A 27,532-nucleotide genomic window follows, 5' to 3' on the forward strand; every position below is an offset into this window, starting at 1 on the left:
CCAGTTCTATGAAGAAAGGTGGGAAAAAAAACCCTAAATCCAAACTTTGTCTTAAGGGGCACAAAGTTCTTCCTTTGCATAAGCAGCGGGAGGCCTTAAGCACAGAATCAATATAGAACAAATGCAGTACACACCAATTGCAAACTTAAGCTGCTTGGATGTACCAAGACATCAAATAGCTGGGGTTTCATATCTCTTAATCTCCTGGCTTGAGGAATTTCCCTCCATGCATATATATACTCTCCCATAGACTTATCAAGTCTATCTTAAAATAATGTTAGTTCCTGGCCTCCCACACCTTATTTGGTAGACCAGTCTAAATCTGCACTCGTCCAGTGGTTTGAAATCATCTTCAGATTTCCTGTCTCACTTATCCATGATAACATCATGAATACTTGATCCTGTGTCTTTTTTCCTTGAACTTAAAAGGCATCTGAAAAAACAGCAGATTTAAAGTGCATTTAGATGAGGCTCTCTTAAAAGGGACCAAAGCAAATCTGACTCATAAAGAATAATACACACACACACACCACCACCACCCCCAATTATTTCACTTAAATGTATTATGGGGGAAAAAAACCCCTTTCACAACTAAATAAATCTTGGTGTTATTGAAATGGTGACAATCTACTTTGGATTTCAGGTTTAGGAAAAAAGGGAAAAGACTTTATGCTCACTTGGTCATTTTTGGTTTAACTCAGAAGATGCAACTTGTCTGTTGGTATCAGCTTCCCAGGAGTTCTGAGTGGAAATTACTTAGCCAAGAAAGAAAAATTGACAGGCTGCTCTGCCCACATGTCTTGGTTGAGAGATGCTACCAAAATCTGCCACCTCTGATATAAAATAAAATGCCTGAACTTAGGCTTACATCAAAAGAATCTTGAATATTTAGTTCATAGCTTAGAAGATGACTGCGGTGATAATATTTGGGTTGTTCTGAAAGGCTTTACAAGAACAAAATAGGAGAAAGTTAGCTGTTAATTTAGTAGTAGTTTAAGTTTAATTGGCTGCAGATGCACTTTGTGGTCCAAATGTTAGATGTTTATCTTGAACCAACAAATGGCTGTATAGCAGAATTCTAAATAGGTTTGCCTGGACCTTTTATTTAGCATAACCAAACCCAGGGGAGATTGGTATGCAAAACTGTAAACGTAAAGACAATAACTATTTATTAATGGCTATAGAATATGATGGCTGTTTGTGTAATGTGAGCACTATATTATGACAAAAGCTTGGCAACATCAGCATGTTTGAAAGAGAATTAGAAATGCTTTTCTTTCTTAATTCTCCTCTCCTGCTGTTTTTAATATGATCGACATTGTGGTTTGCAAGAGTTTGCTTCAGACACTTCTGCCAGAGCTTTAATTTACATGGAGAACAGCTGACATATCAGTGATACCTCTTACACGTTACTGACAGCGCATTATTCCACCAGTTCTAATCTGATAAGCACAAACGCTTTTCCCTATCGAATGTCTTTCCAAGTGTCACAGTTACAAGGTGATGCAATCCTTTTGCCACAGAACCCAAGAAACTACAGAAAGCCTGAAAATATGCAGTTACATTACTCAGGAAGGTTTGAAGAAACACAGGGTACATTATTTTCTGAAGCAAATTATTGTTGATTTAAGATTAGCACACTTGTGCACTTAAGAAAACCAAAAAAATCTCTAATTAAAAATACCAAATAATAGATACATCCTCAATTACACCAAGTTCCTAAGAATGACATTTTATTCCTTCCTTCTATGCATAATCTCTAAGCAAAGAGACAGATGAATTTAATTAGAAGTTACTGGATTTGCTTTGAAATAAACATGTTTGTTTTGTCCTCTTCTTGTAGCTAAATTCATGTACCGATATTGAACAAGATGTCCTAAGCGAATGCTTAGCTATACAACAACTCCACACATCTTCACAACACATTTTGGATGGGAAATGTGGTAGATCTGTAGGCCACCATGATTTAATTACAGGTAAGAATACTTCTAATAAGTATGGTGTCATATGTCATATAATACAGGATTTAAAACAGAAAAAGTTATGGGTCTAATTTGCTACTATGGAAGATGAAAAAAACCCACCAAAACCAATAAAATGAAGTAATTTTGTGAGTTGTTTGCTACGGCCTGACATTTTTTTTTCAGAGTTAGTCAGCCCAAGAGCTCCTATTAATGTCACATGAAGGAGGTAGCAGCCTTGCTGAAAGTCTGCCTTTATCCATTTGTTCTCTTTTTTAAAAGTTTGCCTTGGCTTCGGCAGAATGCAGGTGCATGAGCTTTGCTAAAGCCAAATGAGTTCTCTAGCAAAGACAAAAGCACGCAGCAGTAAGGTTTTCCAGCTCTTTGGGAGCTGCAAAGAAGTTGATGAGGCCGTGTATTATCATGCACTGTGTGATTATAACAAATAATATGGTGATGTATGAATGGAGCAAAAGCTTGAATTTCAAATGTCAAACATAGTGTTTTAATTATCTTTGCTAGTATTTCATCTTCCTTTCATTCCTTCTTGTCTGTCTTTTCTTTCTTTCTTGTGGTTTCAACAAAAGCTGGCCCCTTTCAAGGATGTTAGACTGTTCTATGCGTTTTATAGGAAGAGAAAAAATGCTTCCATTCCCTTCTGCTGAAAATGAGATCTAGATTCACAACTTTTGAACCTCAGTAGAGGATCCTGAATCAGGGGTGTAACAACCTCAGGTTCTTGCTTAGCCAGCAGAGAGAAAGAGGAACTCTGGAAGGTCATCAGTTTAACTGCAATCTGCTTCACGCTGTGAAGGCACCCATATCCCCTCACTGATTCTAGAGATTAGAGTGGGGAACCTTTCACTTAGGTGTTTTCACTCTGGATTCTGTCTGTCCATGTAACTATTTAGCCCTTTTTCTAATTTTCATATTTATTTTATTTTTGGCTTGAGCAACATCATGTATCAGTGAGTTGCAAAGCCCACACTTCTGTGAAAATAATACTTCCCCTGGTTAATTTTGCATGTGCAACTTTCAGATGATGTTCAATGAAAAGAATATGCACATGGACTCTAAGCTGGTCTGCTTCGGTGGAACCTTCTTTGGAAAACCATTCATGTTGCTGCCTTTGAGAGTCCTCTAACTCTGTAATACCCATTTTGGGATGGGGTAACCAATACCATGCAAAAAAATCCAGATTACACCATTCACTTGATTTATAAGCTGTCATTGTCGTGTTTCCTTGTGTCCTTGTCTGTTATGTTACAGACCTATCCTAATACCTTACTAATTTTTTAATGGCAGTTACATATTAGAAATGGGATGGATATATGGCAACATGTTATATCTAGCACTTTGTATGGTCTGGAGAGAATCTCCAGAAAAAAGATGTAACAGATACGAATCACTTTTTCATTCTGTAGTTCTTTAAATAATAATGCATAGTAAACCCAGTTTTGGATAGACTGTTCCTAATTTTAGGGCAGGAATGTGGAGTCTGGTATACCACATGCTGTGCCTGAGAGTGGAGGACAGTCTGAATCATAGAACAGTTTGGGTTGGAAGGGACCCTTAAAGGCCATCTAGTCCAGCCCCCCGCAGTGAGCAGGGACATCTTCAACTCAATCAGGTTGCTCAGAGCCCCATCCCCTGACCTTGAATGTTTGCAGGGCTGGGGCATCTACCACCTCTCTGGGCAACCCCTGCCAGTGTTTCACCACCCTCATGGTAAAAAATTTTCTTCCTTATATCTAGTCTGAATCCGCCCTTTTTTAGTTTAAAACCATGACCCCTTGTCCTATCGCTACAGGCCCCGATAAAAGCTTTGACCTCATCTTTCTTATAAACCCCCTTCATGTACTCAAAGGCTGCAATAAGGTCTCGCCAGAGTCTTCTCTTCTCCAGGCTGAACTCTCTCAGCCTTTCCTCATAGGAGGAGGTGTTTAGATTGCAGAACAGAGCCAAGATGAGACACAAAAAGGGAGGGATGCCATTTTTGAAGACTTTACTCTCAAACTTGGTCAATATTATAAAAAGTTCAGTGCTATTAAAATCCAAAATTATTCCTAAAATTATTTAACTTAAAGCAAAATTAATCTATCTTGTTTTAAGATGCACTTTATCTTCTTTCAGTTCCACTGTGGAGGAGAGGCTTGACTTGGTATTACTAAATATGTTTAAAATCGATTTAGTAACTGAGTACAAGCTTTCCAGACAAACCCTAGCTTGTTTCTGTTGAGGCTTAGAGAAATCCAATTGTAAATGAGGATTAGAAAACAAAAATGCCTGGTGATAATTCCCCTGCACCCAGGGAAGAGCTGATGCACTTTATTAATACATTTTGCTTTGTAAAAGCAAAGTAATAAATTACTAAAAATTACTTAGGCAAGAATCTGCTGGTTTTTTTCTCACTCCAAACCTTAAAAAGTAAAAAATGCATCCTGGTTGACATGTCCTATTCTCCTTTCTAGTTCAATTTATGCTAAAATGTCAGAATATGACTTGTTAACAGAACGGAGTAGAAGGGGAAATAACCCATCATTCTAACATTGTTCCCCTGGGAGTCTGCACTCACGGTTTATACCTAGCTCCTCAAAAAGTGGCAGAAAGCTGGAGGGACTTGAGGGCATTATTTCCATCCTCTGTCTTTGTCCTCTGCACTCTTTAAGATCTGTGAGAGCAGTCCGTGGCCTCAGCTCTCCACCCTTGGCAGTCCAGTGTAGCTGAAGCATGGCTTGGCGTCTCGCTTCCAGGCAGGACAGGAAAGACAGTGACATTTCCCTCGGAACAGTCTGCACTTAAGAACCTCAGAAACAGCCTCAGATTTCAAGTGAAAACAATAAAACAGGAAAAGAGTTATTAACTTACAGATAAACAGACCAGCCCTAACCTCTCTGTGTCACTTCTGAGAACCTCTTGTGAAATTAAGGATTTTATCTATCAATAATACTGGCTTTCTCTGATATGATTTCTTTGCTGATTATATCAATCCATCACCAGGATGTTGTAAAAAAACTAGTAAATCATCCCTGATACTTCCATCAGGTCAACCAATGAGACCCCATCACATGCACAGTATGAAAAAGTGCCAGGGAAAATAAATCAAGATTTGAACAACTGTTTTACAGTGAAAAAGAAGTTGCTTCATACTGTGCATAGTACAATTCCATAGGCAAAACTGTTCCTCTGTCATGTTTTAGGGCACATAAGCTAGAGCGCTGATCCTTACAGAATCAAAGCATAAGGACATTCTTGCTGCCACCTATAGTCTGCAATCATTGCACATAGGCTCTTTCAAATAAGCAGAGGTAATATTTCTGGAGAAACCATCTGTAACACTCTATATAGGATATACATGGATCAATACAGTATATGATGTCCTCTTGATTCCAGGTCAAATTATGAAAATGTTCATGGTTTTGGCTTTTGAGTTTGGGTTTCCCACCCCCCTCCCCCCCCTTTTTTTTTCCCTGAAGAAACCACATTATTAATGTGCAGAGCTCTGGGGTTTAGGGATCGCCTGGATTCCTGGAGAGTTTCAGTTTTGTCTTTCTCCGAGTTAAAGCACATTTTAAATATGTCAGGGATGAAAGCCAATCACCGAAAAAAATGAAATATTTAAAAAGCTCTCATTCCTTGTGTCTGACTTCAAAGCAGGTTTGTGCTTAGGACTGGGTAAGACAGTGAGCAAAAGACTGTTTTGCAGTCAGAGGAACCCATCGTTAGCTTAAATCTTCCTCCTTTTTCCCTCCTCATAACTAAGATGCTTCATGGCTGCATACATTCAACTCTAGCTGTGCCCAAGAGCTCCTATCACTCTCCCTGCAAAGGAAGCGTCTCCATTTAGGTAATTCCACTCGGGCATCTTCTCTGGGCACATTTTATTATTGTTTTTCTGGTCTCAGCATAGAGCTGGGGGAAAAAAGTTGCTAGTCACAGATGTTCAGAGTACTGTTTTGGCAACGGATGTTAAGGTTAAAGGCCAAGCCATTTAAAATATTGATTGATGACATATATTTACAAGCTAAGATGGTCAATGCGTGAAGAGGCTCAAGGTGCACAGTCCTGAAGTGGTTGCACTTGCAGGAGCAGTCATTCATAACAGCTATAAAGGCTTCTGTGTGGCTTCAAATAATCAGAATATTATAGCTTGCTGCTGGAAAAAAAAAAAAAAAGGAAGAAAAACTGTAAAACGAGTGAAATTTTAGAAGTATTGAAAATTATACTGAGGCTGGACTAGCAACTGCTCTTCCCGCCTTGAGTTCTTCTACCACAGAGGCACCTAGTTTCCTGGGCAAAGGGATCCACGCAGCAAAGGCAGCATTTCTCTCCCTTCGAAAAGATCTTCCTTTCCATTAGGGCTTGGCAGTGGGAAGGATTTCATACACCCTCATATCAGCAGATACTTCCTGCTTCCCTGAACGAGGCAGTTCGCACTCTCTCTTTCCTGATAAACTGCCACTGCCAATATTTCATTCTAAAAGCACCATCTTTGGGCTTAACACCCATGAACATACCATTAGGTAGTCATGGAATCACAGTGACAGCAGCTCCAAACTCTGAGTGCCCTTAAGTCTGGAATAAAATACGTCAAAATGAATGCCGGTAGCAGAATAAATGGCTGGTAGCTGATAGCATTCATAGTGCCTAGTATAGCACACCCTGCACAGTGCCCACGGCCAGAGAAAGGTCTGTCCCTCTGAGGGAAGGGAGGTTTATGTTCTGTTGGAGTGCCCCTGTTTTGCACTGTGTGAGATAAATAACTTTAAACTTAAGTACCAATTTGGTCCTCAGTGACTCAACAGAAATGACTAATGTCTCATTGCAGGCTCACATGGAATCTTGTAGTAAATCCCATCTTCCATTGTCTGTGCCACATGGCCCTCGAAGTACTCTTAATTATAGGCAGACACGCCATGCAAGCAAAGCAAGTGAACAATAGGGTCGATTCTTTGTCTACGTTGGCTCGTGTCTTGGCTTTCTCACTATCCAGAAGCTTCAGGAGCAGATGCAGCCCTCATCCAAATGGTCGGCTGTGCAGTCTCAGAGCCTCACCACCAGGCCCAGGAGCACGCATCGCCGTGTCTGATGCCAGAGCAGCCTCGCAGCTCCCCCCACCCCTCCCCAGTAGCCCTGTGTCTGAGGGATGCATGCTGCACAAGTCAGGGCTCCGGGTTTAGTTGTGCTTCCTTAGGAAGCAAGGCTTACGTAATCATTTTGCTCGCCTCTCTGTCCACATGTGTGGCAGTCCCCTTCCCCACAGTATTTTCTTAAATCCATTAGCCGAGCTCAACCACATTTGACAAACGCCTCAAAGATAATTGCGCTCTGACAAGTTTCATGAATACTGGCAGCTGGATACCAGAGAGTGGCACCCAAAATTAGTGTTCCCACTGTGGGAGAGGCGGGCAGGGCTCAGCTGTGACACATGCTGCTTGGCAGCAGGCAGCACACGTGTAGCGCCACATTTGTCTAAGTGTCGCAGAGGATATGGGGACAGCTGGGTTTACCCCAACATGCTTCAGCCGACGTTGCGGTGGGCTGCCGATCTAGCAGTGCCGTGGAGAGGGGGTGTCAGTGCATGGGGAGCCAGTGGCTTCTGGGGTGAGGCAGCACAAGCTGTGGTGTGGAAGCGGGGTGGGGGGATGTGAGGACGAGAGATGCCGCATGTCAAACTGAGCGTGAGCGAGGGTGTTGTGGTAAGTAAAGATGCAGGAAAAGGAAAACTCACTGATGAGCAAACCCTACAAGCCTCAGCACATGCGTTCCCCAAGCAGGGACCTTTTCTGCAGAAGGTGTGATCAGTAAATCAAAAGATGGATAAACTGAGGGTAGATGGAAGAAGGCCCACTTTACCTAGGAGAGCAGGTCCACAGCTAGACAACTTCTCAAGCCCAGGAGTGGGAAATGGGTGTCTACCCTAGTAGTTCCACAGATGATTAAAGTCCTCTGCATAGTGGTTGGCTATGACAGAAGCTCAAGGTGACAGGGATTCTGGTTTCATTTCATTTTCTGATGGGGCGGGTTTGATACATGGGATCATACAGGACTTGGCTCCTGGACATATGGATGTGTGGGGTGTTTTTTTTAACATTTTCTTGCTTCTCTACAGGGGTATGCTGATTGGAGGCACTCTGCTACTCTGTCTTTCTAATCCACCTCAGGCAAAGAATTGAACTATCCTCAGTAGCTGAGACAGTAAGGAAGGGGCCAGGAGAGACATATTAAATATTCATGAACTGTTCAGGGGTGGGATTGTGAGATAAAACATTGAGTGTGTTTACTGGCCACCACAGTGCTAAAACTACTTTTTGGGGGGTTTTGAGCTTTTTGTTCAAGTTACTGACAGGGGCCAGTAATAGTCTGCTAGCCTTAAAGAGCATAAACGTCTCCTTTTATGTTCAGCAGTTTCCTCCGGGCTGTGCTGCTGATATACCTGAACTGCATGTTGTAGGAGATACAGCTGAAGTGTGAAATGACACTACACAGTCAGGGTCAAATTGGTGTTTGGCTCATCTTCCAAGCCTGATAATAAATGTATAAACAGTAAGGATCTGGGGGAAGTGAAACCATTGTATTATAAAATAGACTGAAGCCACCAGCAGAAAAACAGTGGTTTTGCAATGTAGCATTCTAGCTACTGACTTATTGTTATCAGAAGAGGCTTTGACAAATAAATCCTAGCATCACCTGGGAACATCTGACTTCTTTAAAGCCCCTTCTGTCTGGCTCTCCGTGCAGAAAGCAAGTTGGTTTCACTGGCTGGTTGACAAATGTTCTGTCTAGCAGGAGACAGAGATGATGTGGTTCATTTTTGTTGCTTTAGATCTGTCAACAGCTGAGGAGTCATTGTTCATGAGAGGTTTTTGACTCATCTGAAGTCCCTGACAAAGGTGGCTGGAATCTTGCCTTAGTGGTTCTGCTGTTCAGTCACACAGAAACAGATGCTGACATTCAGCCGTTGCTTATCTGCCCAGAGGGCTGTCACACATTCCCCACAGCTCCAGATTTTCATGTTGCTTTCTGCTTGTTCCATGTCACTGGGAGGGTCTGGGAGCAGTGCCATCCAGAACCCTGTCAGTGACACGGGACATGGCCAAACATAGCTGACACAGTTCTGTCTTCCTGACTGTGTAGCTCTGCACACAGTGAGTGGGAGAGGAAAGATGAATGCTACAGGAGCAGAGGAGGCAAAGAAACTACGTCTTGGAGGGAGCGTGAGGTCTTCTGTGCTGTATAGCTGGACACTGTGGGAGCTGGCAAACTTCATTTGCTCCCCACAGCCTTCAGAACACAATGTCGAGTGGCTGCTCTAGTCCTCCTCTGTGTTCAGATTCCCCGGGGGGCATGCCCTGGTGGGCCAGGACGCTGGGAGATGTCTTATAGGCAGACTTTAAGAAGAGGAGGAGAAAGACAGAGAAACTGAGAACAGAAGGACTAGACTTTTCCAAGAATTGCATCTAGGAGCCAGTCCTTTTTTCCCCTGCCATGGAGTAGCATTTGCAAACAGCGTTTGTACCTCCAGGCAGCAAGCACTTCTGCAGTCTCCCCTCATTACAGAGACCTGCCCTCAGTGCAGCCTTCATGCTAAAAGTCAGTGCCAAGGCCCTGACCCCCAGACAGCCCAGGCTCTTTTAGTGCATGGCTTACTCTTTAGAAGGAAGGCTGTAAGAAAAAAACTTAATCCCAGCATCTTAGAGTGCTGGGCAAAGCTTCCTCAACAAAGTGTGTGCTTGAGGATGTGGTGGGCTCTTGGTGTCTGACTGCCACGGTAGAGGAGAGTGGCCAGAGTCCCCAGAAAAATGGGACATCCACACTCCTTCAGTACCTCTGTGTACTAGTAAACCTTTTGTTTTCATGCTCTTATTAAAAATTTCTCCTCACTCCTCTTTGGATTTAATTTATTGGGGTTTCATTTGTACAATATTTGCTATTTTTGAATTGTCTGGGATGTCCAGCAGCATACTAACTGAAATTCAAATTAAAAAGTTTGAAATTAACAACGAAAAAACCCAGGTCCTGGTCCCCCTTATGCAAGTACAGTGCTCCAAGTTCAATGTCTGATGTAATGTCGGCAAGGTATCATGTACTGTTCTGCTGTCAGTATGAGCTCCATTGTGCTGCAAACAACTGAGCACTGCGGGCTCTCCCTCAGAAGTGTGGTAAAGGCAGGGTGAGAGTCCTGCCAAGGCCTGCCAGCTGTTAGGGGGAGCGCTTACAGGTCTGCTGTCAGAGCACGGAAGAAATGGACCACCTGAGAGGGTTGGAGGGGAGATGTACATGTGTCAGAACACACTGATACAGCTTTGAGTGCTGTTCCAAGCACAGCAGTGTTTGCTGATACTGGTTCTCTGGGTAGGTGACTCCCCCTGGCAGTATGACTCCCCCAACAGAAGTGGGCTGCTGTGTGGTTGTGTCTCAGTGTTCGGTGGAGGAATAGGGAAGGAGTTGGGGACTGTCAAGGACTTATTTGTATGCTTCCTTGCTTATTGTGTTTTGCAAAATGATGTGTGTTCACAGGCATGTACAGTGGTTCCAGCGCTAACCATAACGGTCCCTCACCAGGTATATTGCCGCCTCCTCATGACATCCCTTCAAGACATCATCCACTCGACTCTACTCTTTCCAGTCCACATCACCATCAGTCACCGCTGGAGAGTGCGAGGGAAGGGTACGTGTGAGAAACATGTGCAGTCTTTGTCTGGCATGATAATGAATGATTAATTGTTTATTTTATTTTGCATGGGTGCTGTTCAAGTGGAAAACACTGGCCCAAACTAAGCAATTTTGTTTGGTTTAGAATCATAGAATAATTTAGTTTTGAAGAGACCTCAGAAGGTGATGTCATCCATCCCCTGTGCAAAGCAGGTTGTTCAGGTCCTTGTACTTGTCTTCAACAAAACACACTGAGTTGTTTTTCTTCATAGCACTTAGATTTTTTTTTTTTTTTTTAATTCCTCCTTGATGACTTCTTGTAGGTTTGGATAAGTGCGGAGAACATTTCTCAGCAAAAATGAGAAATCTCACAAAGGGTAAAAACCCAAACTATGACTCACTCAGGAACAAGGGGTGTTTGCCGTAGCTAAGACTTAGGTAGTGTCAGAGTGGCAGGCTTTCTCACTTCCTTGCTCTCTGATAAGATTTTCTGTAATACATGTCTCAGCAGCAGACATTCACTAGCAAGATCCTAATCAGGGAAGAATATATTATCCCACTGATGGTATCGATTGCATTGCTACAGTATGGATTGCATTGCATTGCTACAGTACCTGATATTTCTAAAGGACCATTTGCTCAAGGATCTCATAACGTCTTCTCAACAGTAAAGAATGTTCTGTAAGCCACAAATTTCTGCACTAATGTTTTTGCTCAGATTTTTTTTGGTGCCTAGCCTCATGCAAATTAAATATCAAAGTTACAGTTTTAATTCCCACACTTTGGGCAGGGAGGGGACTCTGATTTTGCTTTACTGATGGGAACCTGGGATACAGAGAGATTAAGAGATTTTTTTTCCCCTAAAAATATGTTGGGGTTCTTTAGCAAATACAGCAATTGAATGCAGAGTTTTCCCATCCTAGTCCAGGGCTGACCTACCCCTTCTTTTATATGGGGAAAGAAAAGCCCGGAAATTTTTTAATTGTATGCTTTAAGCAAAAGGCCGAAGGCAGAATCTATGTGGCATGGAAGGGGCATGATAAGGAAAGGTGCACCTGGAGTAGCTGAAGAACAATCTATCTGATTGAGCGAATTCAATTAGGAACAAATTACTCCATTTTTTTTCTTAATTGGGGAACGAATGCTGTAGCAAGCTTAGCTTCTGTACCCTGTTCCTCCTTCGACCATCTCTTCTGACCTATGCCAGCAGCAGGTACCAGTGCTCCCTCCCAACGTATGATGCATATCTGCCCATCACGGGAATAGACTTCTGTCCCTGTCATGAGATGCCTGTGCCCAATCCTCTGCCTTCCCTGCCATGGCACCCACATTCCCAACTATGTGTTTCCTGTTGGCAGACTCATGCCTGTGGCAGTCACGGCATTTTTGTAGGCACTGGGCATGCTGATTTAGATGGAAGCTACACCAGATAAACAGGAAGTTTTCTGTAGCAGAGAAGGCAGTGAGCGCAAATAGGAAGAAAGGGAGACAGACAGTCCAAAGTGAGGGTAATCCATGAGCAATTCTTTCCCTGCAGAATGGGACTACTTGAGCCTGGGGGAGTAGGATCCCCTCCTGTCACTGCTCCCCAGTGTGCTGCTCAGCTGTTTCCTCTTTGAGTTGGTTCCTAGGGGAGGTAAGGCAAAAAGTCCCAAACAAGAATAAAATGAAGTAAGGATATACTGTGGGAAGGATTTAACAGGCTGTCAGTAAGGTGGCTTTGTTCCTAAGGCACTTCATGTTCTGGTACTGTTGATACGAAATGAAAGCAAAGACTTCAGCAGAATGAGGGCAACAGACAGTTTTTCAGTTTAAGGCTCTGAAGCTCCCAGAGGAATTCTCCTTGCTGCCCCTCATGTCTCCATTCCAGAGTACGGCACTCATCCCTCAGCAGAAACACAAAGCCGAGTGAGCAGAGTTGCTCACGGAACTCCTTCTACCAACATTTTGGTCATTTGCTTAGGCCACAGTTACATCAGAATTCTCTCTGCCGTTTTCAGTTCTAGATGCTTATATACCTAAGTAATGTAAAGTCTTTGCAGAAACACCGTAGTTAATGTGCTATGACAAAATGTGAGATGATAACAGATTTCTAACCATGAACCAAACATCAGGAAATGGAAAGTGGAATGTATTTTTGAATAGTTATTTTAAAACAGGCTATCTAGTTTCATGACATAATTACTTGGAATTTTTCAGCATCTCAAATACCATTTCCTAAACTCAAAGTAATCTGCATTCAGCTTTGTCAATATCCAGCCCAAGATCCTTTTGCTAATTAAATTAATTGTTTATGCTTACGATATTAAGGACTCCTGAAATACAGCCCGTATATGACATTTTAATTGCAAGTACAGAAACATAATGGGAACTAATAGGCCTTGAATTATACTTAGCACAGTTTTGTTTAAAGCATTCATCCATTTAACTGGGCAAAATCACTTAATAATCTAATGCTTGGAGCCACTGAATTATAGAACTGTTACACCTTTGCCAGTTCATAGCAGTATGGCATTACTCATATAAAATATATATAGTTTACAATAGGAAAGAAACACCTAACACTACCTTTCCTCATATCAACCGCTCCAGCTTTCTGGCACACATATAATGTTTTGCCTCATTTGTCAGCTGTCGCAGCATTCATGTTTAAGTAAATGTGAAGAATTTCTATACTGTGAATCAGTACGATGACAAGACTGGATTGCATAGTTTAAGTCTGCGGCATGAACCAAATGATTACTATCAAGAAATCTAATTACTGAGTCATCAAATATGCAAGATGCCAAAAACTACATGAGGCGGAGTACAAATAGTCTACTCAAGTTTGACATAAGATTCAGAATTTGATTTAAGGGCTTTTTCTTTTTTTTTAAAAAAAAGCCCTATGTTATACCATCCTTTGCCAAAGTCAATACCAAGTGCAGCAGTCAATTTTCCCAAATGGTTTGCTAAGACATTTAAATAGTTTGACAAAATTATCTAATTCACTTGAAAATGTTCTAACAAAATCTGACTTCATTACCAAATGTATTTATACTGGCTTTATACAATCTGGAGAGTATTTTTTCAAATTCTGGTATGAAGTGTATGCTAGACCAAAAGATTTTACTTATATTGATATTAATTAAACTAAAAGTGTGTGACTGAGAAATATTCTGGCATCCAGAAAGTGGGCTTGTTGTGATCCAGGTTTAAATATGTATTTATTTTTTATTTCAGGTCGCAAAGGTTTATTTTAGCATTTCTTGTAGCATATGCCATGTATAATGTCTACCTTGGTTTCATTTTGCCCATTGCAAAAATAGTCTATTTTGATTTGTAGCGGAATGGAGACAGAAAAACAGCTTTTAGTATTACATCTGAGGTGAATGTTGCACTTGGCTTGCTTTCTACTATTTTTTTAGCTGTTATTATCTAAGTAATCTAAAAATGTCATTAGTTTCACTTGTAAACTATCTCTGTGAATTCCAGTTTAGAATATTTAGTGTGATAAATTATCAGCTTAAATGAAACCGATATGACTAAAGTTAAATGAGTTTGAGTGGTGGCACCAAGTTAGGGATTTGCACCAATTTAACTTAATGACCTAACAAGGTCACTTTGTAGGATCTGAACATGGTCCCTCTATATGTGACTGTGAGGCCTTCTGTCACTTGTGTCACCCATAACAAACAGCACTTATGTTCTCAAAAGAAGCTGGGGGTACTGACAAATAATAACTTTATTGGGAAGGTGATGTGTCTCCAAGGGAAAAGAAAGTGAAACTATTTTTTTTATATTCCCTTGGTAATTTAGGTCATTTCTGCTCTGTAAACACAACAGTAAATGAAGAACTAGTGGAATTAAGGCACCTGTGATGTCCATAGGTGATGATTCATGAGAACTCTGAATCCAGTCTTGTGAGCCCCTTTAATATAAAGGATTAAGTAACCAAGGTTAGAGGAAGGAGCTTGCCTGGGCTTCTCACCAGCTAACTGCAACCAGTTCCAGACCTTCCCTGAAGAGCCACTTACCCATACATCACAAGAAACAGGACTTAAAAACAGTCAGGTGAAAAGAGACATTTTAATCAGGCTGCTTAAACATCAGAATTTTTGTTTGCTTGCTTCTTAGCACCTGCTAATTCAAACACCACAGAAATACTTAAATGTGAAGGTTCTCTGTTGAAAATTTAGTCCTTCATTTTTCTTTACGTGAGGTAAAACAAAGTACACAGAGCCTCTCTTCTTGCTCAACCAGGGGACACCAGATTTGAAATTCTTGATATTTTAAGATTGAAAAAAATATGCAGGATAAAATCTTGTGGTTTAGATTTGTATGTGTTTGGCAAGAAAAGAGACTGTAAGCCCTGTTACATACATAGCCAGGACCCTGTCAGGTGCCTCCACTTCAGATAAGAATCTGGCCCAGCCCCTCTACCCGCTCTCAGTGAGCTGCGGAGCTGGGAGATGGCACCCTCGATCAAGCCCACATCTCTTCTCTGTGGGATTGGTTTTGGCTTCAGCGTTACTGGTAGGTGGTGGTGGTATACAAAGGGTTTGGTGGGTGCTTGCTCATCAGATGGGACCAGACTCACATTCTGGCTGTAAGAGTTTTAGTGGTGTTTGCAAGCAGCTAGTTTTCTGAAGCATGACTGTTTCTGGGATAAGTTTTAAGAAATTGCCCCAAAACCAATAAAAGAAATGCAGGAGGCTTTTCAATCCGTTATGCTATCTTTTTGAACTGTTGGAATCCCGACCAGGAGGTGAAAATGCATTTGTGTACCTAATTCTCATTACTTCAAGAGACAATTAGGTGTATTAACTACTTATGTCTAATTTTAATTAATATTTTAGTTTGTGAGCTCACATAAATAAATTGACTAGGAATGGGCATGTTGCTACAATCTTTGTAGGAAACAAAGTTTTACTCCCTAGAAGTACTCTGGAGAATTAAATACCTACACAGTTTTTATAACAGTTCCAAGGACCAAGGAGATACATCACTCATTCACTGTGGATTCCGCTGGAGAATACTCTTCATTTATAATAGAATACACAAGTCGGTGTTTTAGTCTTTCTTTCAAAAGCACTAAAACCAATAACAAGAAACAGATATCTCTGACAGCTGAAAACATTTTCAATGCTGGAAGCCAAGAACCCATCATAATTTATCTCAGTGTTATGGATCTGAGCACGCAAAAGGGGCATCAGTACATCTGTCCAAAGAAAGAACAATGTACAGGTGCAGAGCTGAGTGAGGTTCATGTAACAAAGAAAATTGGTAATTAAAAGCATCTGGTTTCAAATCCCAAGTCATTTATCTCATTGTAGAAAATGTGATCAGAATTCATTTATAATCATGTCCAGATAGGCTTATACAATTCCCGCCCCCCCCCCCCCCCCTAAAGTAAAATTAGCACTAGCATAGGCTTATTTCAACAATGTGTGGTTAAGAATAACTTAGTGCTTGATCACAGGGTAAAATATTGTTTGGCCATTCATAGAAATAGGTGGGCATGTATTTAATTTGTGTTTCTGAAAGGGCTGGGTTGACACTCATTAGGGAGCTTTCATCAGTGCATCTCAAATTAAATGGTATGTTACCTGCCCAGAAGAGACACTGTAAGCAAAACTATCTTAGAGTAAGAAATAAGAAAGTTATGGGAGAAGGTGGGAGGTTAAAGGACTTGGTCAGAGTAACTCAGAAAGCATTTAATGTGGATTCAACCACAGGTCTTCTGCATTCTATTAACTATTTTAGCCATTACTGGTTTTATCTGTAGTTAAATTTACACTTAACATCTGTAAAGCTGATTTTTGTTCCTTTCCTTTTCAAATTTCTTTTTCTTTTTAGCAAAATTTCTGCAGTTAGATGTAAACCATATATGCCAAACACAATAATTTATCAGGGTATAACAAGTGATTAAGTTATCTCAACATCTCCCACTGTATGGTATAGTGGCTTTTAGACTGTAAACTTGAAAGCAGACATCAACTACCTGTACAGAATCCACCTGCACCTGGAAGCATCTTGCTGCATACTTGCCAGACAATAATGACCTTAAATGACTAAAATAAGATAGCTCAGTCAAGCATGCAGTACATGCTGGATAATATTGAGTGTTTGATTGCGTGTCTTTGTAATTGACTTCCTGGCGATTACTTGAACCTAAGGCAGTGCTCTTTATTTAAATATGTTTTGATATTTCTTTGACCACGTTAATAAGGATTTTTTAACTTTTGAAATATATTTTCCTGGTAGATTATTAGCAAGATTAAGTTTTCAAATTTCCCATTATGTGTAGTGGCTTCCACTGTAGTGATTCATCAGCTTCATTTCAAACCCATTGAACAAATGCTTATAAATAAAAATGTCTTTTAGATTGGCACAGTTCCCATCATGATTGCTATGATTAACTGCTCTGCAGAAATTGCACATATTAGGTCGGAACAATTGTGAGATATTCATTTAACATAGAAAAAATGTGTTTGCGTGTATGTGTGAGTTTGTGTAGGTAATGAAATGCATTAAAAAATACTGAGTTATGCTTTATACCAAACTGAGACTTACATGCGTATTTGTTAGAAAAGACTGTATTTCAGTACGTCACTCTGTACCTGAAGAGAAGGCCCACACAGAAAGCCTTTGAGTGTACCAGGAAAGGGCTCCTATGGCTCCTGTGTAATTTTGAACCCAAAGCTGTTTTCCTATCACTGTTACTGGTATTATCAAAAATATTCTAGAGCAATTAAATGACCTAAGACTCTTCAGTCACATTAAAGGTCCCATGGGTGCTGTTCTCCATAATGTTTCTGAAGCCCCTCTTACTCCTCACAGCTAACTAGCTCCTGCACTCTTTGTACAGGCAATTGTTGTCATCACTGCTCAGAGTGTGGGTGAGGGAAGATGCAGAGCTGGATTCAAGTAATCCCAGACAGTATTCTGAATGAAAAATATTATCTGGTATTTCTAGGAAAAGGCTGACAGTGCCTCAGTCCTACTTTAAAGATGTTACAGAGAGAGGTATGTCACACGCTGTGTTAGTAGCAGAGCCAGGAATAAAGCCCGAGTCTCTTACAGTAGCCACCTACTCAAGCTGGCCACAAGCACAGTGAGAAAAGAGAAAATCAGAAACACAGTGTTATATCTTGCAGTGAAGGCCTTGTAAGAAGGGCACTGTGTCACAGCCCAGTAACTTGTTTGCTCATTGTTTGTAGAAAAGGGTAATAAAATGCAGTGATGCCCAGCAAGGTGATCTGCACTGAAGGATTTATTATATATCAGGGGAAGGAGGGGGAAGAGGAGAAAGGAAGAAAGAGGGAGAGAAGGAAAAGATTCCTTGCATTCCAGAAACCTAGCCAGAGGCACCTGGCAGTGATTAGTGCAAAGGTTCACCAAACTTCAGATAGAGTCCGCCTTAAAAAAAAAAAAAAAAAAAAAGTGAACGGTATAACTGTTTCCTGAGCATGTGCTGACAGAAATTCCCGTAGGGCAAGACCCAGAACAGAAACACGTGGCAAGAGATTGGGCGCTATCCAGAGACCAGATTAGCAGAGCTTTACACATCATTTTTAATATTATGGGAAGAGATGAAAATCAGTGTTAACTTTTTTTTCCATTAAAAAAAAATAATCTCCTGGTCCTGGAACTGAATTGGACTTTCTCACAATATAAGTAACTATAATGCTTGGGGGAGAGATTTTATGAATGAAATGGCTGGCATGCTGGATTTTAGGGTAGAACCTGCTTTCATGGCAAATCACAGTTTTTTAACTAGCTGCAATACTGTACAAGTCACTTAAGATAAAACATGGAGCTTCTTTGCTTTGTGCTTCTTACTCTGGTGCTTTATTATATGCTTTTCTTCATATTAATATGAGTGAAACGTAATTCTCAAAGTCAAGATTGTTTGATATGGCTATATGCTATGCATGAGAACTTTATTACAGAATGGTCTTATAACCCAAAATATACAAAAAAATATCTGAGATAAAGGACAGATGTTTTTCAGTCTGGATTTGGTCCTGTTTCCACTGAACTCAATGGGATATGGGTTGAGGTTCTTTGTCTAGCTGAGGAATCTGCCAATCAAGCCATCACATCACTAAAAAAAACCCCAAACCCAGACAGTTTTCATATTGGAAACATCCCTACCTTAGATATTTCTGTTTTGCTGTTACACTTCATTTGCTGTTACACTTACTATTCAAGAATCTTAGTTTGAATTTATTTTCATTATTTTTCTATTTTCCATTCAATATTTACTAATTAAGTATACTGCTTATAGGTTTTGGCAGTCAAGAGATGATCAACTAGATCATGCAAAAGCTCATCTTAAAACTGCTCAGAATCTGGCTTTACAATTTCTTACCCTGTGTTAGTTTGTCCAGGAACTGCTATTGAATGAAGACAGACTAAAGTGTGAATCTGTTTCTTACTCAGAATAAGTACTGTGGATGAATATAGAAAATATGCGTCTAGACATCTTGACAGAAAGCTCAGAAAAATCAATATTGATATGTATTTATTTTTTGGTTCTTTATGTTGCGATAATATTGGGACAAGACATTTGGTGGTGTGTGTTCTGCAAGTACACAGATTCTTATACACCACTGCCTACTTCAGGAGGCTGAAAATGGAGGCAGGATAAGTAATTCTAAAACAAGGCAGTGGTACTTGTAGCCTATTAGATGTCTTTTCTATAGCTCAGCTAGCTCATGGCGTACCTAGATAGTTCCCTCACATGGGCCTTACTTACAATTAAATATAAACTTTCACCATCCAAAATTGTATTGTTAAAACATGATCACAAAAAAAAATTATGTGAAAGTCTTATTGGGATTTATGTTTGTTTCCTAAAGGTATGCGCTTTTATAAAATGAGAGAGAAGACAGGTTAATATTGTCTGTGTTGTCACTTTTCATTTTCTTTTTTAAAAAATCCTGTTAAGATGAAGATTTTTGAGCATTCCCATTGATGTGTGCGACAAATGCGTTGCAGTAGACATGAGGAATTGGCTTGTTGTCGATGTCTAACATTTGGTTTGATGACTTGGTGGGAGGTATCTCATCTAACTTAAAGAGCTTCCCTTAGGAAAGGCTGTGAAGCTGAGTTGAAATTTTAAGACTGTTCAGCAAAGTGCAGAAATGTGCACAGTACCATAGACAAGGGATGTTATCAAGTTAGGATCAGTTCTTCCAGTAGTTTTCTCTTGGTTGTGTGGATGAAAGTATTACATAAACAAGATTTTTCTGATTAGCCCTTTTACTTAATTGTCTGCTGATGCATTCTCAGGAGAGGAATGCATTAGCTTTGCAGCTCCACCTGAAATCATAGGTCCCTCAAGACTAGTATTATGTCTTCAGCGCCATCCTACACATGGTGCTTCAAAGGGAATTTGAAAAAACCCACAATACCTGGTCAATCATACAAAGTTGAATGATGAGTGAAGAGAGAGAATTCCTCTCTGCCTCCTTGGGTGATCAGTTTACATCCTGAAGCACAAGATTTGATTAGCCCTCGCTTAGCATGGAAATGTTGGTTTTGCCCATTAAATTATTAAGTCCCTTTTTAAAAAAAACAGGCATTTTGTTTGATTCTGTGACTTCCTGTGGCTATGAATGCCACAGGCCAGGGCATGCTGTGTGAGCAAAATGTTCCTTTTGTTTTAAGCCAACCTGCCTCTCTCTGTGGTACAGGCCCTGTTGCTCCTGTGTCTTGGACAAGGTGGAGAGAAGACTGGCTTCTCCACTGCACCCTTGTAATCGGAAAAAACTGCATTTTAAATTCTGTTCTTTCAATGGCATGCTTGTAGTCTTGGAAGTTTTACTTACTATTCTAGTATATCTTCAGATATTTTTAACTCCCACAATAACTTAATCCATCAAAACAGAACTGGTTTTACCACTGTTAATATATGGTCATTTATAAGTAGATTCTTACTGCATCCCACTGTGTAATCCCTTTCTGTTATTATAACTGCTCAAGAAAGTTGCACAGCACTGCCATTCCCAAAAGACACTGAAAGTTCAAAACCAGTCAACACGTGTAAGGAACACAGACCTTTTGGGGACTTGATGATCTTAAAGGTCTTTTCCAACCTAAAAGATTCTATGATTCTGTACCTCTCTGTGTGACAGGGATTGAAAAGCACCTGTTGTCATTAGGTCTGAAGTCACCAAAATGAATGTTCAGGTGAAAAAGCTTTCCTACTTGCATCATATTTTGCACACAGCAAAGTTTTTAGCAGGAGCAGTTTCATCAGTAGACAACTGGAAAACTGCTGGATTCAGAGAGGGCTTGCTAGTCAACTTCATTAGTGTCTGCTGCAGGTAATGGCTAGAAATAAGGTAAATTATCTTTCACGTAAGGGGCATAGGTTTCTAACAATGGAGTAGTAAAACCTTGCAGTGGGTTAATTTGTTGCTTGAGTTACCATCAAGCATCCTTTAAGACAGGGTACACCATTAACAGCCAGACTACATCATCAGTGGAAGCAATCTAAGAACCATTGATTCTTCTTAGCTTTGTCACAAGGTTTATGGAGATAGCAAAAAGATTTACACTCCTGAACAGAAACATGCTGCATAGCTAGGAGCCCTCAAATGTAATGAACGAAGGAAAGATAAGGATTTTTTTTTACATGTGTGTGAGAGTATTTATTTATGTATCTCTATATATAGCTATATATAGGCACAGGTATATATTTAAATGCCCCGAAAGGACCTGCAAATTTACTGAATTATACAAGTTACAATTAAAGTAAAATATATGGTATATATTTATTATTAATATCCAAACCAAAGCAAATTGTGGTTGTAGTATGGTATTAACAGGAAATGTCCAGGCTATTAGTTATTGAAACATACACGCCTGAGCTACTGCCTGGGAATTTTTAATGTATCCAGCTGAGTTCCTGGTGTAAGTAGTTCAGTGTTTCTTCTTCCACACACAAGGCATCTTCTTTTAAGCGCTTTTCTGTTGCTAATGCATTATCTATTTAATTTGTATCAGGAATGATTCTGGTTTTCTTTTAACAGCCTCAGTATCACAGCAACCTAATTACTAGGCAAATATTCAGGAGAGAATTAAAAACACGGCACTTGGAACTGGACAGTTAGCTGATGAAAATACTCTCCTTGAGCGTGCCAGGGCACATTCCCCATGCATACACACACACAAAATAATATCTTAGGGACCAGCTCGAGCTTCAGGCATTGTGCTGAGTATTTTATGGAGACAAATCCCTGTGTTGGCCACTTGTAGCTAATATAGCCAGTTTTTTCTGCTGAGCAAAGCTCTTTCCTAGCTAAAAACTGTGCCTTAAGTTATGGGAAAGATGTTAAATTCCCTTTTGGGGAGAGACTGAGCAGAGCATAGTAGATTTTATGGTGACCAGCACAATTGCATTGAAGTCTCTCTTCATGCAGAGGAGGCAGCGATGGTCAAGTGTTACACGGTGCTTCCAGGGTTTCAGCCCAAGTTCCTGTGCTACAGTAAGTTCCTAGGATACAGGCTGCCCGCAGACAGCTATGTGTGCTGAGCTCCAGCACGGTGACAGCAGTGCCCAGCGGGAGCAGGGAGCTGGCAGCTCTAGCTCTGTGCAGCTGCTCAGCTTGCCCAGCTGGAGCAGGGCCCGCACCCACCTCTCCCCACGCCCCCACCGCACCCCCCACCTCCTGCCCCGCATGAGGAGTCTCACCTGCTCTTAACCAGACATGTCCTAGGTGTCGAGGCACAAACGCTATTGCAACTACAGGAAAACAGGCGTACAAAAGAGTGAATGGGAAGAAGCGCTGCTTTTAAAATAACAGCAAAAACTGTTAAATTCTTCTCACGTGGTTAAGATTTAAATAGCATCTAGGAGTAGTTGAAAACTGGGTAGGGAAGCTACGTTTTTCAGTATTCCCACAGCTGGGCACCTTAAATGTACCATTTTTGTTTGATGTGCAACATATTTGCATGTAATTTAAAAATCTGATTGCTCAGCCATCCTAACAAAGCATTTGACAGAGAGCAGCCCAGCAGGCCTCTATGGGGTGCTACATTTCCCAGCAGTAGCCAAGACAAGACATTTCAAGAGAAGGCTGAGGAAACCCAACACAGACAGTTGCAGAGTGCTGGCTCACCAGAAGTATTTTCCTCCCTCATTCAGAGTGGTTTCTGGCTCATCCAGGCCTTGGAATTTTTAGTACATTTTTTGTTTCTCTTTTAAATGTGTGTGTGGTCATTAGCCATATAAATGTCACTATCATGATCTCTTTTAGCTATTATCTTTCCAATGAAAACAACTGCAATCTTTTAAATCTCCGTTCAGATAGAAGCATTTCCAGGCTTCTAATAGCATTTCTGGCATGTTGAGACAATGTCTCCATGTGTGCCGTTTGAAGGGGCTGGTGACCATTTTGTAATTTGTGGTTGTGCTTTGCCAGCACTCGCTTGCAGCCTCGGAAGAGACCGTCGCAAAGGCCTTTCTGTAGGTCCCAGCACATAATGTCAGCCCCATCTTCATGCAGTAGTTCACCACAGACAAGCATTTGAGAGCATTTACAGAAGATATGAACTTGTAGCTGGGCTGCATGACAGCTCATTTGTGTTAAACTATTTCTCTGCTGAGACATTTGAGGAAAAACTACAGCCACATGGGAGCTGACCTTAGTGTTTAGCTGCTTCTTAGCAAATAAACTCGGCATTTTCCCCCAAGCATCTGCTCTTGCAGCAGTTCAGACTCCAGAGAGCATTTTCTGTCTCTGACCTGAAGAGGGCACAGGTAGCCCCTGCCTTCCCCACGGCCCTTTTTTGCACCTCTGCAGCCCCAAGCCTTTACCCTCGGGTACGGGAAGGGCCGCCCCAGCTCTTTTGCTGAGCTCTTTTTAATATGCACTTAAAATAAAAAACACATAAGAATTTTTTTTCTTTGCATGTTGGCTCTTAAAATTCTACTTTAGTCTTCTTCGGTTTACATATTACTGTTCATCGCTTATTGGGGAGGTGGGGTACTGTCATTCCCACAAAAAAAATTATTTTCCAGTTCTTACATATTTGGCTTGAAAATATCTGTGCCTTCACCCATTTAACAATACTGGTTTAATTCTTCAGTTTAGTTTTGGGATATTCAGAGTCTCTGTGGTTTGTATTATATGCCTTATTTTCCTGCTTTGGCAGATGGAATTATTTCAGCATAGGATGGGCTTTGACTGGGGTTGATTTATTTAAAACCCCTTTTAATAGAGTGTCACTGTGACAGCTTTTGGCAGTGTTTCTCTGCCTCTCATGTTAAATTTGATTAAGCTGTTGTCACCATTAATTCACAGTTCATCTGTATTTACCTCTTGAACGCTCCCATGTAGTGCTTTAGCCCTAAGTCAAGCATAGGATTCAACTTGGGGAGTGAGGCTAACTGCTCCAAGAAGCAGTCGTGTAAACTGGTGAGGATCTGCTATTGCAAATCATAGTTTATGGTGTTTGAACGGCTTGTGCAGTGGTAGAAGACGGCACCAGTGAGAGATTTAATTTGGTTTTTAGTTGATTCTTTGTACACCTGCAATGGTTTGTGCTCAGTATTTTTTTCCAGTTGGTGACATGTATTACAACCTGCAGGGGTATTTTTATTTCTATGCCTCAGGACCTGTAGCTGTGAAGTTTCAGCAGGGTGGCTCTCAGACAGACAGGTGGTTTTTCTAAGCATCTGAAGGTTCTAGTGCTGCTCAAATTGCCACTTCTTATGTTTAGGAAAAGCTCCAGAGGCAGCAGAGAGGATATGGTGTACATACGGTCTGTACAGCCTGCCCATTTGACAGCGTAGCACTGGGCTATGCAGCAAAAGGCCATTTGTCACAGCTACCATAGGAGGGTAAAAGATCCAGCTTCTACCTATTTACTCATTTACAGTTAGTTTAAAGCAGCTCAAAAAGAGGATTGTACATGCATGGCCAAGTTTTGGTCCCACCTTATGCACCATGCCATCCTTCTGGCTGTAAATGGCCAAAAGGCAGTTCTCTGGCAAAGGGCTTGTCCCTTCTGGGCCAGCTGCTGTACCACCCCTTGGTGGGATGGTCACGTTGCAGCAAGGAGGAAGCACTGAAGCTTCTCTGCTCTGCCAGTGGCAGAGGATGCCCAGGGACTTCATGGAAGTGAGTTAGTGAGTTTCTTCCTCAGGTGCTCCAGCTCCTGGTGGGAGCACTGGGTCAGGGTCTGTTCCCTGAGCAGGACTGCCACATCTCTCCTGTGCTGGCCCAAGTCCCAGACATCTGGGGGAATTTTCCACCTCTCAGGTATAACCACTTCTCAGTCTTACACTGAGCAGTGCCGCCACAAGCAAACACTTTCTCAGATTTTTTCTTTGAAAGGACAGTACCATCTGTTGCAGTTAAAACTGTATTTCTAAGTCTAAAAAATTGTACGTGAGGAGTAACTGAAACTAATGCTTTTCTTTGTCTTGGCTTCAACTTGGGTGTAAAGCTTTATCCTGTTGCTGCTACAAAGGCACTTAAACAATTTACTTGCATTTACTCACTTAACTGCATTTTCCGCTTCTGTATTCTGGACAAGAATCTCAACTTACAAAATTTTAAATTAAAACAGAGCTGTGTTTAAGTTGCTAACCAAGGAGTGGTGTCATTTTGATCCTGTCATGGCTACTACAGGAAGTCAGTATAGAGGAATAGACATCTTTTTCTAAGTCCCTTTCCTCCTAATGAATACCTGAAAGCAGCACTGAATTGGTTTTGTTTGTTTTTGTTTTTTTAAACAATGTAATTTCTACCTGCAAAATAAACATTTCAGTAGTTTGGCCATTGTGGAAATAGGGCCTTTCAAGTATTTCATTTTCCCATATTGTGATGTGATAGGTGAAGTTAATTCTGTCTTTTCTTTTTCTAGGCTTGCCTCCAACATAATCTCTCCACTTGTCAGCCCCCTGAAAGCATTAGTTCCACCTTCCCTATTGCAGAAACACGGCTCTCCGTCATCACACAGCCAGTCACCAAATGGGCAGCAATTTTCTGGAATACCAAATAAACCATACGGTCAATTTCAAAATCAGTCTGTACAGCAGGGATCTCAAGGTAAATCTTCCTGTTTGTTTTAATTGTTTTTTTTAAAACTTTCCTAATTCCTAGCTGGGGAGAAAGAATTTATTTCAGTTTTTGCACGTTTGGCCAATACTGTCTTAGTAAGGGACTGACAGCATTTCAGTAGGAACTCCAGTTTTTAAAGTGGCTTGATATATATACAGAGCAAAATTTTCAGAGCAGTTCATCCTGTGATATGTTATCATAATGGGGAAAGCTATCACAATGGCAGATTTATTGCATTTATTCAGGTTTTCAGTAGATAGCTAATAGCTATGCACCTCATCTGACTGGTCATCCAGCCTTCCGTCAGCATGGAGAGGGTGACCTTGCCAAAGCAAGAGCCATCTAGTCTCAAAATACATGGGCTGAAGCACACCTTGGCTCAGTCCACTGATAGTGACTCACTGGACATGAGTTTAGACAAAGAAAAAAATGTTTTGCTCTTTGTTATTTGGAAGTTTGGCATCTGTAGTATTTTATACAGTAATATGCAAAGGCACTCTGTACAACTGTAGAGTGCTCGTGTGATTTGAGGACAGGAATGGGAGCAGCTAAGCAGCTGTCCCATGGCTTAATTTAAAACATTTTTTGTTTGGAATTACTCATCCTTTTTAATCGGGAGCTTATTTACCTATTCTGGAGTTCTGTGGGAACTAATTAATGTTTCTGCAATTTTTGAGGTATATATTAGCAAGAGATATTATTATCACAGATTCTTCCAGTAACAGGAGCTTGCATATTTAAGAAATATGTTATATAATCCAGATGGTATGCTGCTTGAGTGTGGCACATATTCACAATAAAGAAGTGTGCAGGACATCTGTCTGGTTGCAAGTATAACCAAGCGTGTAAGTTTATACAGGCAGATAACCAGCTTTTTGAAACTCGTTTCACAGCTGTACTATCATTTGTATAAGATCATTTTTGGCTGGCAAAGTATCACGTGTAATCAATTTACGAGTGGGCAAAATAGGAGGTTTGCTTTCCCTCAATATGTGCTAAGGTTAGGTCTGAAACACAGGAGCTGAACACAAACCCCATGAGCAACTCACAGCTGTAATGGGGTTCAGTACCCAACAGTTCCCTCTGCCCTTCATTCTCTGAGGAGTATTTTTGCTCTTTGGTCGGACTGACTTAGACTGAAAAGTTAAAGCATATTATGTTAAATGATTTGTGCTGAAGGAAAAACTAACTCAACCTGATGCTCAACAGATTATTCAATTTAAAAAGATTAACTCTGTAAGGGAAAAGTGGCAGATTTATGATAGCATATAATGATATATGATTATGTTACTATAATGAGCTAAATAACTATAAACCACAAGAGGAAAGTTTAGCAGCTCATTACTATGGCAGAAACAAATGCATAGACAGAACAAGTTTTGAACCACTTAAATAAATTGACTTTATTCCTTAAGAAAACCACATTTCCTTTTGAATGAATTGTTGCTTTCTAAGTGTTATGTCGTGTGGTTTTGAAAAAGCAATAATTTTCCACTTTGGCCAAATGTTGAAGTATTATTATAAATTCATTATGGAAATGGTCGTTCAAAAATCAATTTTGATTAGCAGCCTTTGAAATCAATTGATCTGTAACCTGTACTTAGCTGTACCTACTCTACATCTTTTTTTGCATCTCAGTTCATTAATAGTAGATTTTTCTAATGGAGTCTGTCGTAATTTGGGAGTTTTGAATTTTTGCTGAAAAAAAGAAACATTATATAAACCTAGCTGTAGAACTAGGCATCTGTAGAGAGGCATATAAACATTGTGGATGTGAAATTTTTAGAAGACAGCAAGCTTCATCAAGCTGGTAGCAGAAATATCGATAATGAAAGAATAAGCTGACATTATTTA

The 27,532-nt window shown here is 40.6% G+C and overlaps 1 protein-coding gene across 2 annotated transcripts in view; it reads left to right on the top strand.

Annotated features, from left to right (window-relative positions):
• GLIS1 (GLIS family zinc finger 1) overlaps window positions 1-27,532 on the top strand; it is a 113,443-nt gene that overhangs the window by 76,193 nt on the left and 9,718 nt on the right. Inside the window, exons 5-7 of one of the 2 annotated variants that reach the window (XM_037404837.1) lie at window positions 1,844-1,976; window positions 10,482-10,632; window positions 25,482-25,666. In XM_037404837.1, the coding sequence (XP_037260734.1) occupies window positions 1,844-1,976; window positions 10,482-10,632; window positions 25,482-25,666 (469 nt within the window). The remainder of the gene's footprint in view (window positions 1-1,843; window positions 1,977-10,481; window positions 10,633-25,481; window positions 25,667-27,532) is intronic. The other variant, XM_037404838.1, reaches the window with a different exon arrangement.

The sequence above is a fragment of the Falco rusticolus genome, chromosome 11 (genome assembly GCF_015220075.1).
Source record: "Falco rusticolus isolate bFalRus1 chromosome 11, bFalRus1.pri, whole genome shotgun sequence".
Lineage (NCBI taxonomy): Eukaryota > Metazoa > Chordata > Aves > Falconiformes > Falconidae > Falco > Falco rusticolus.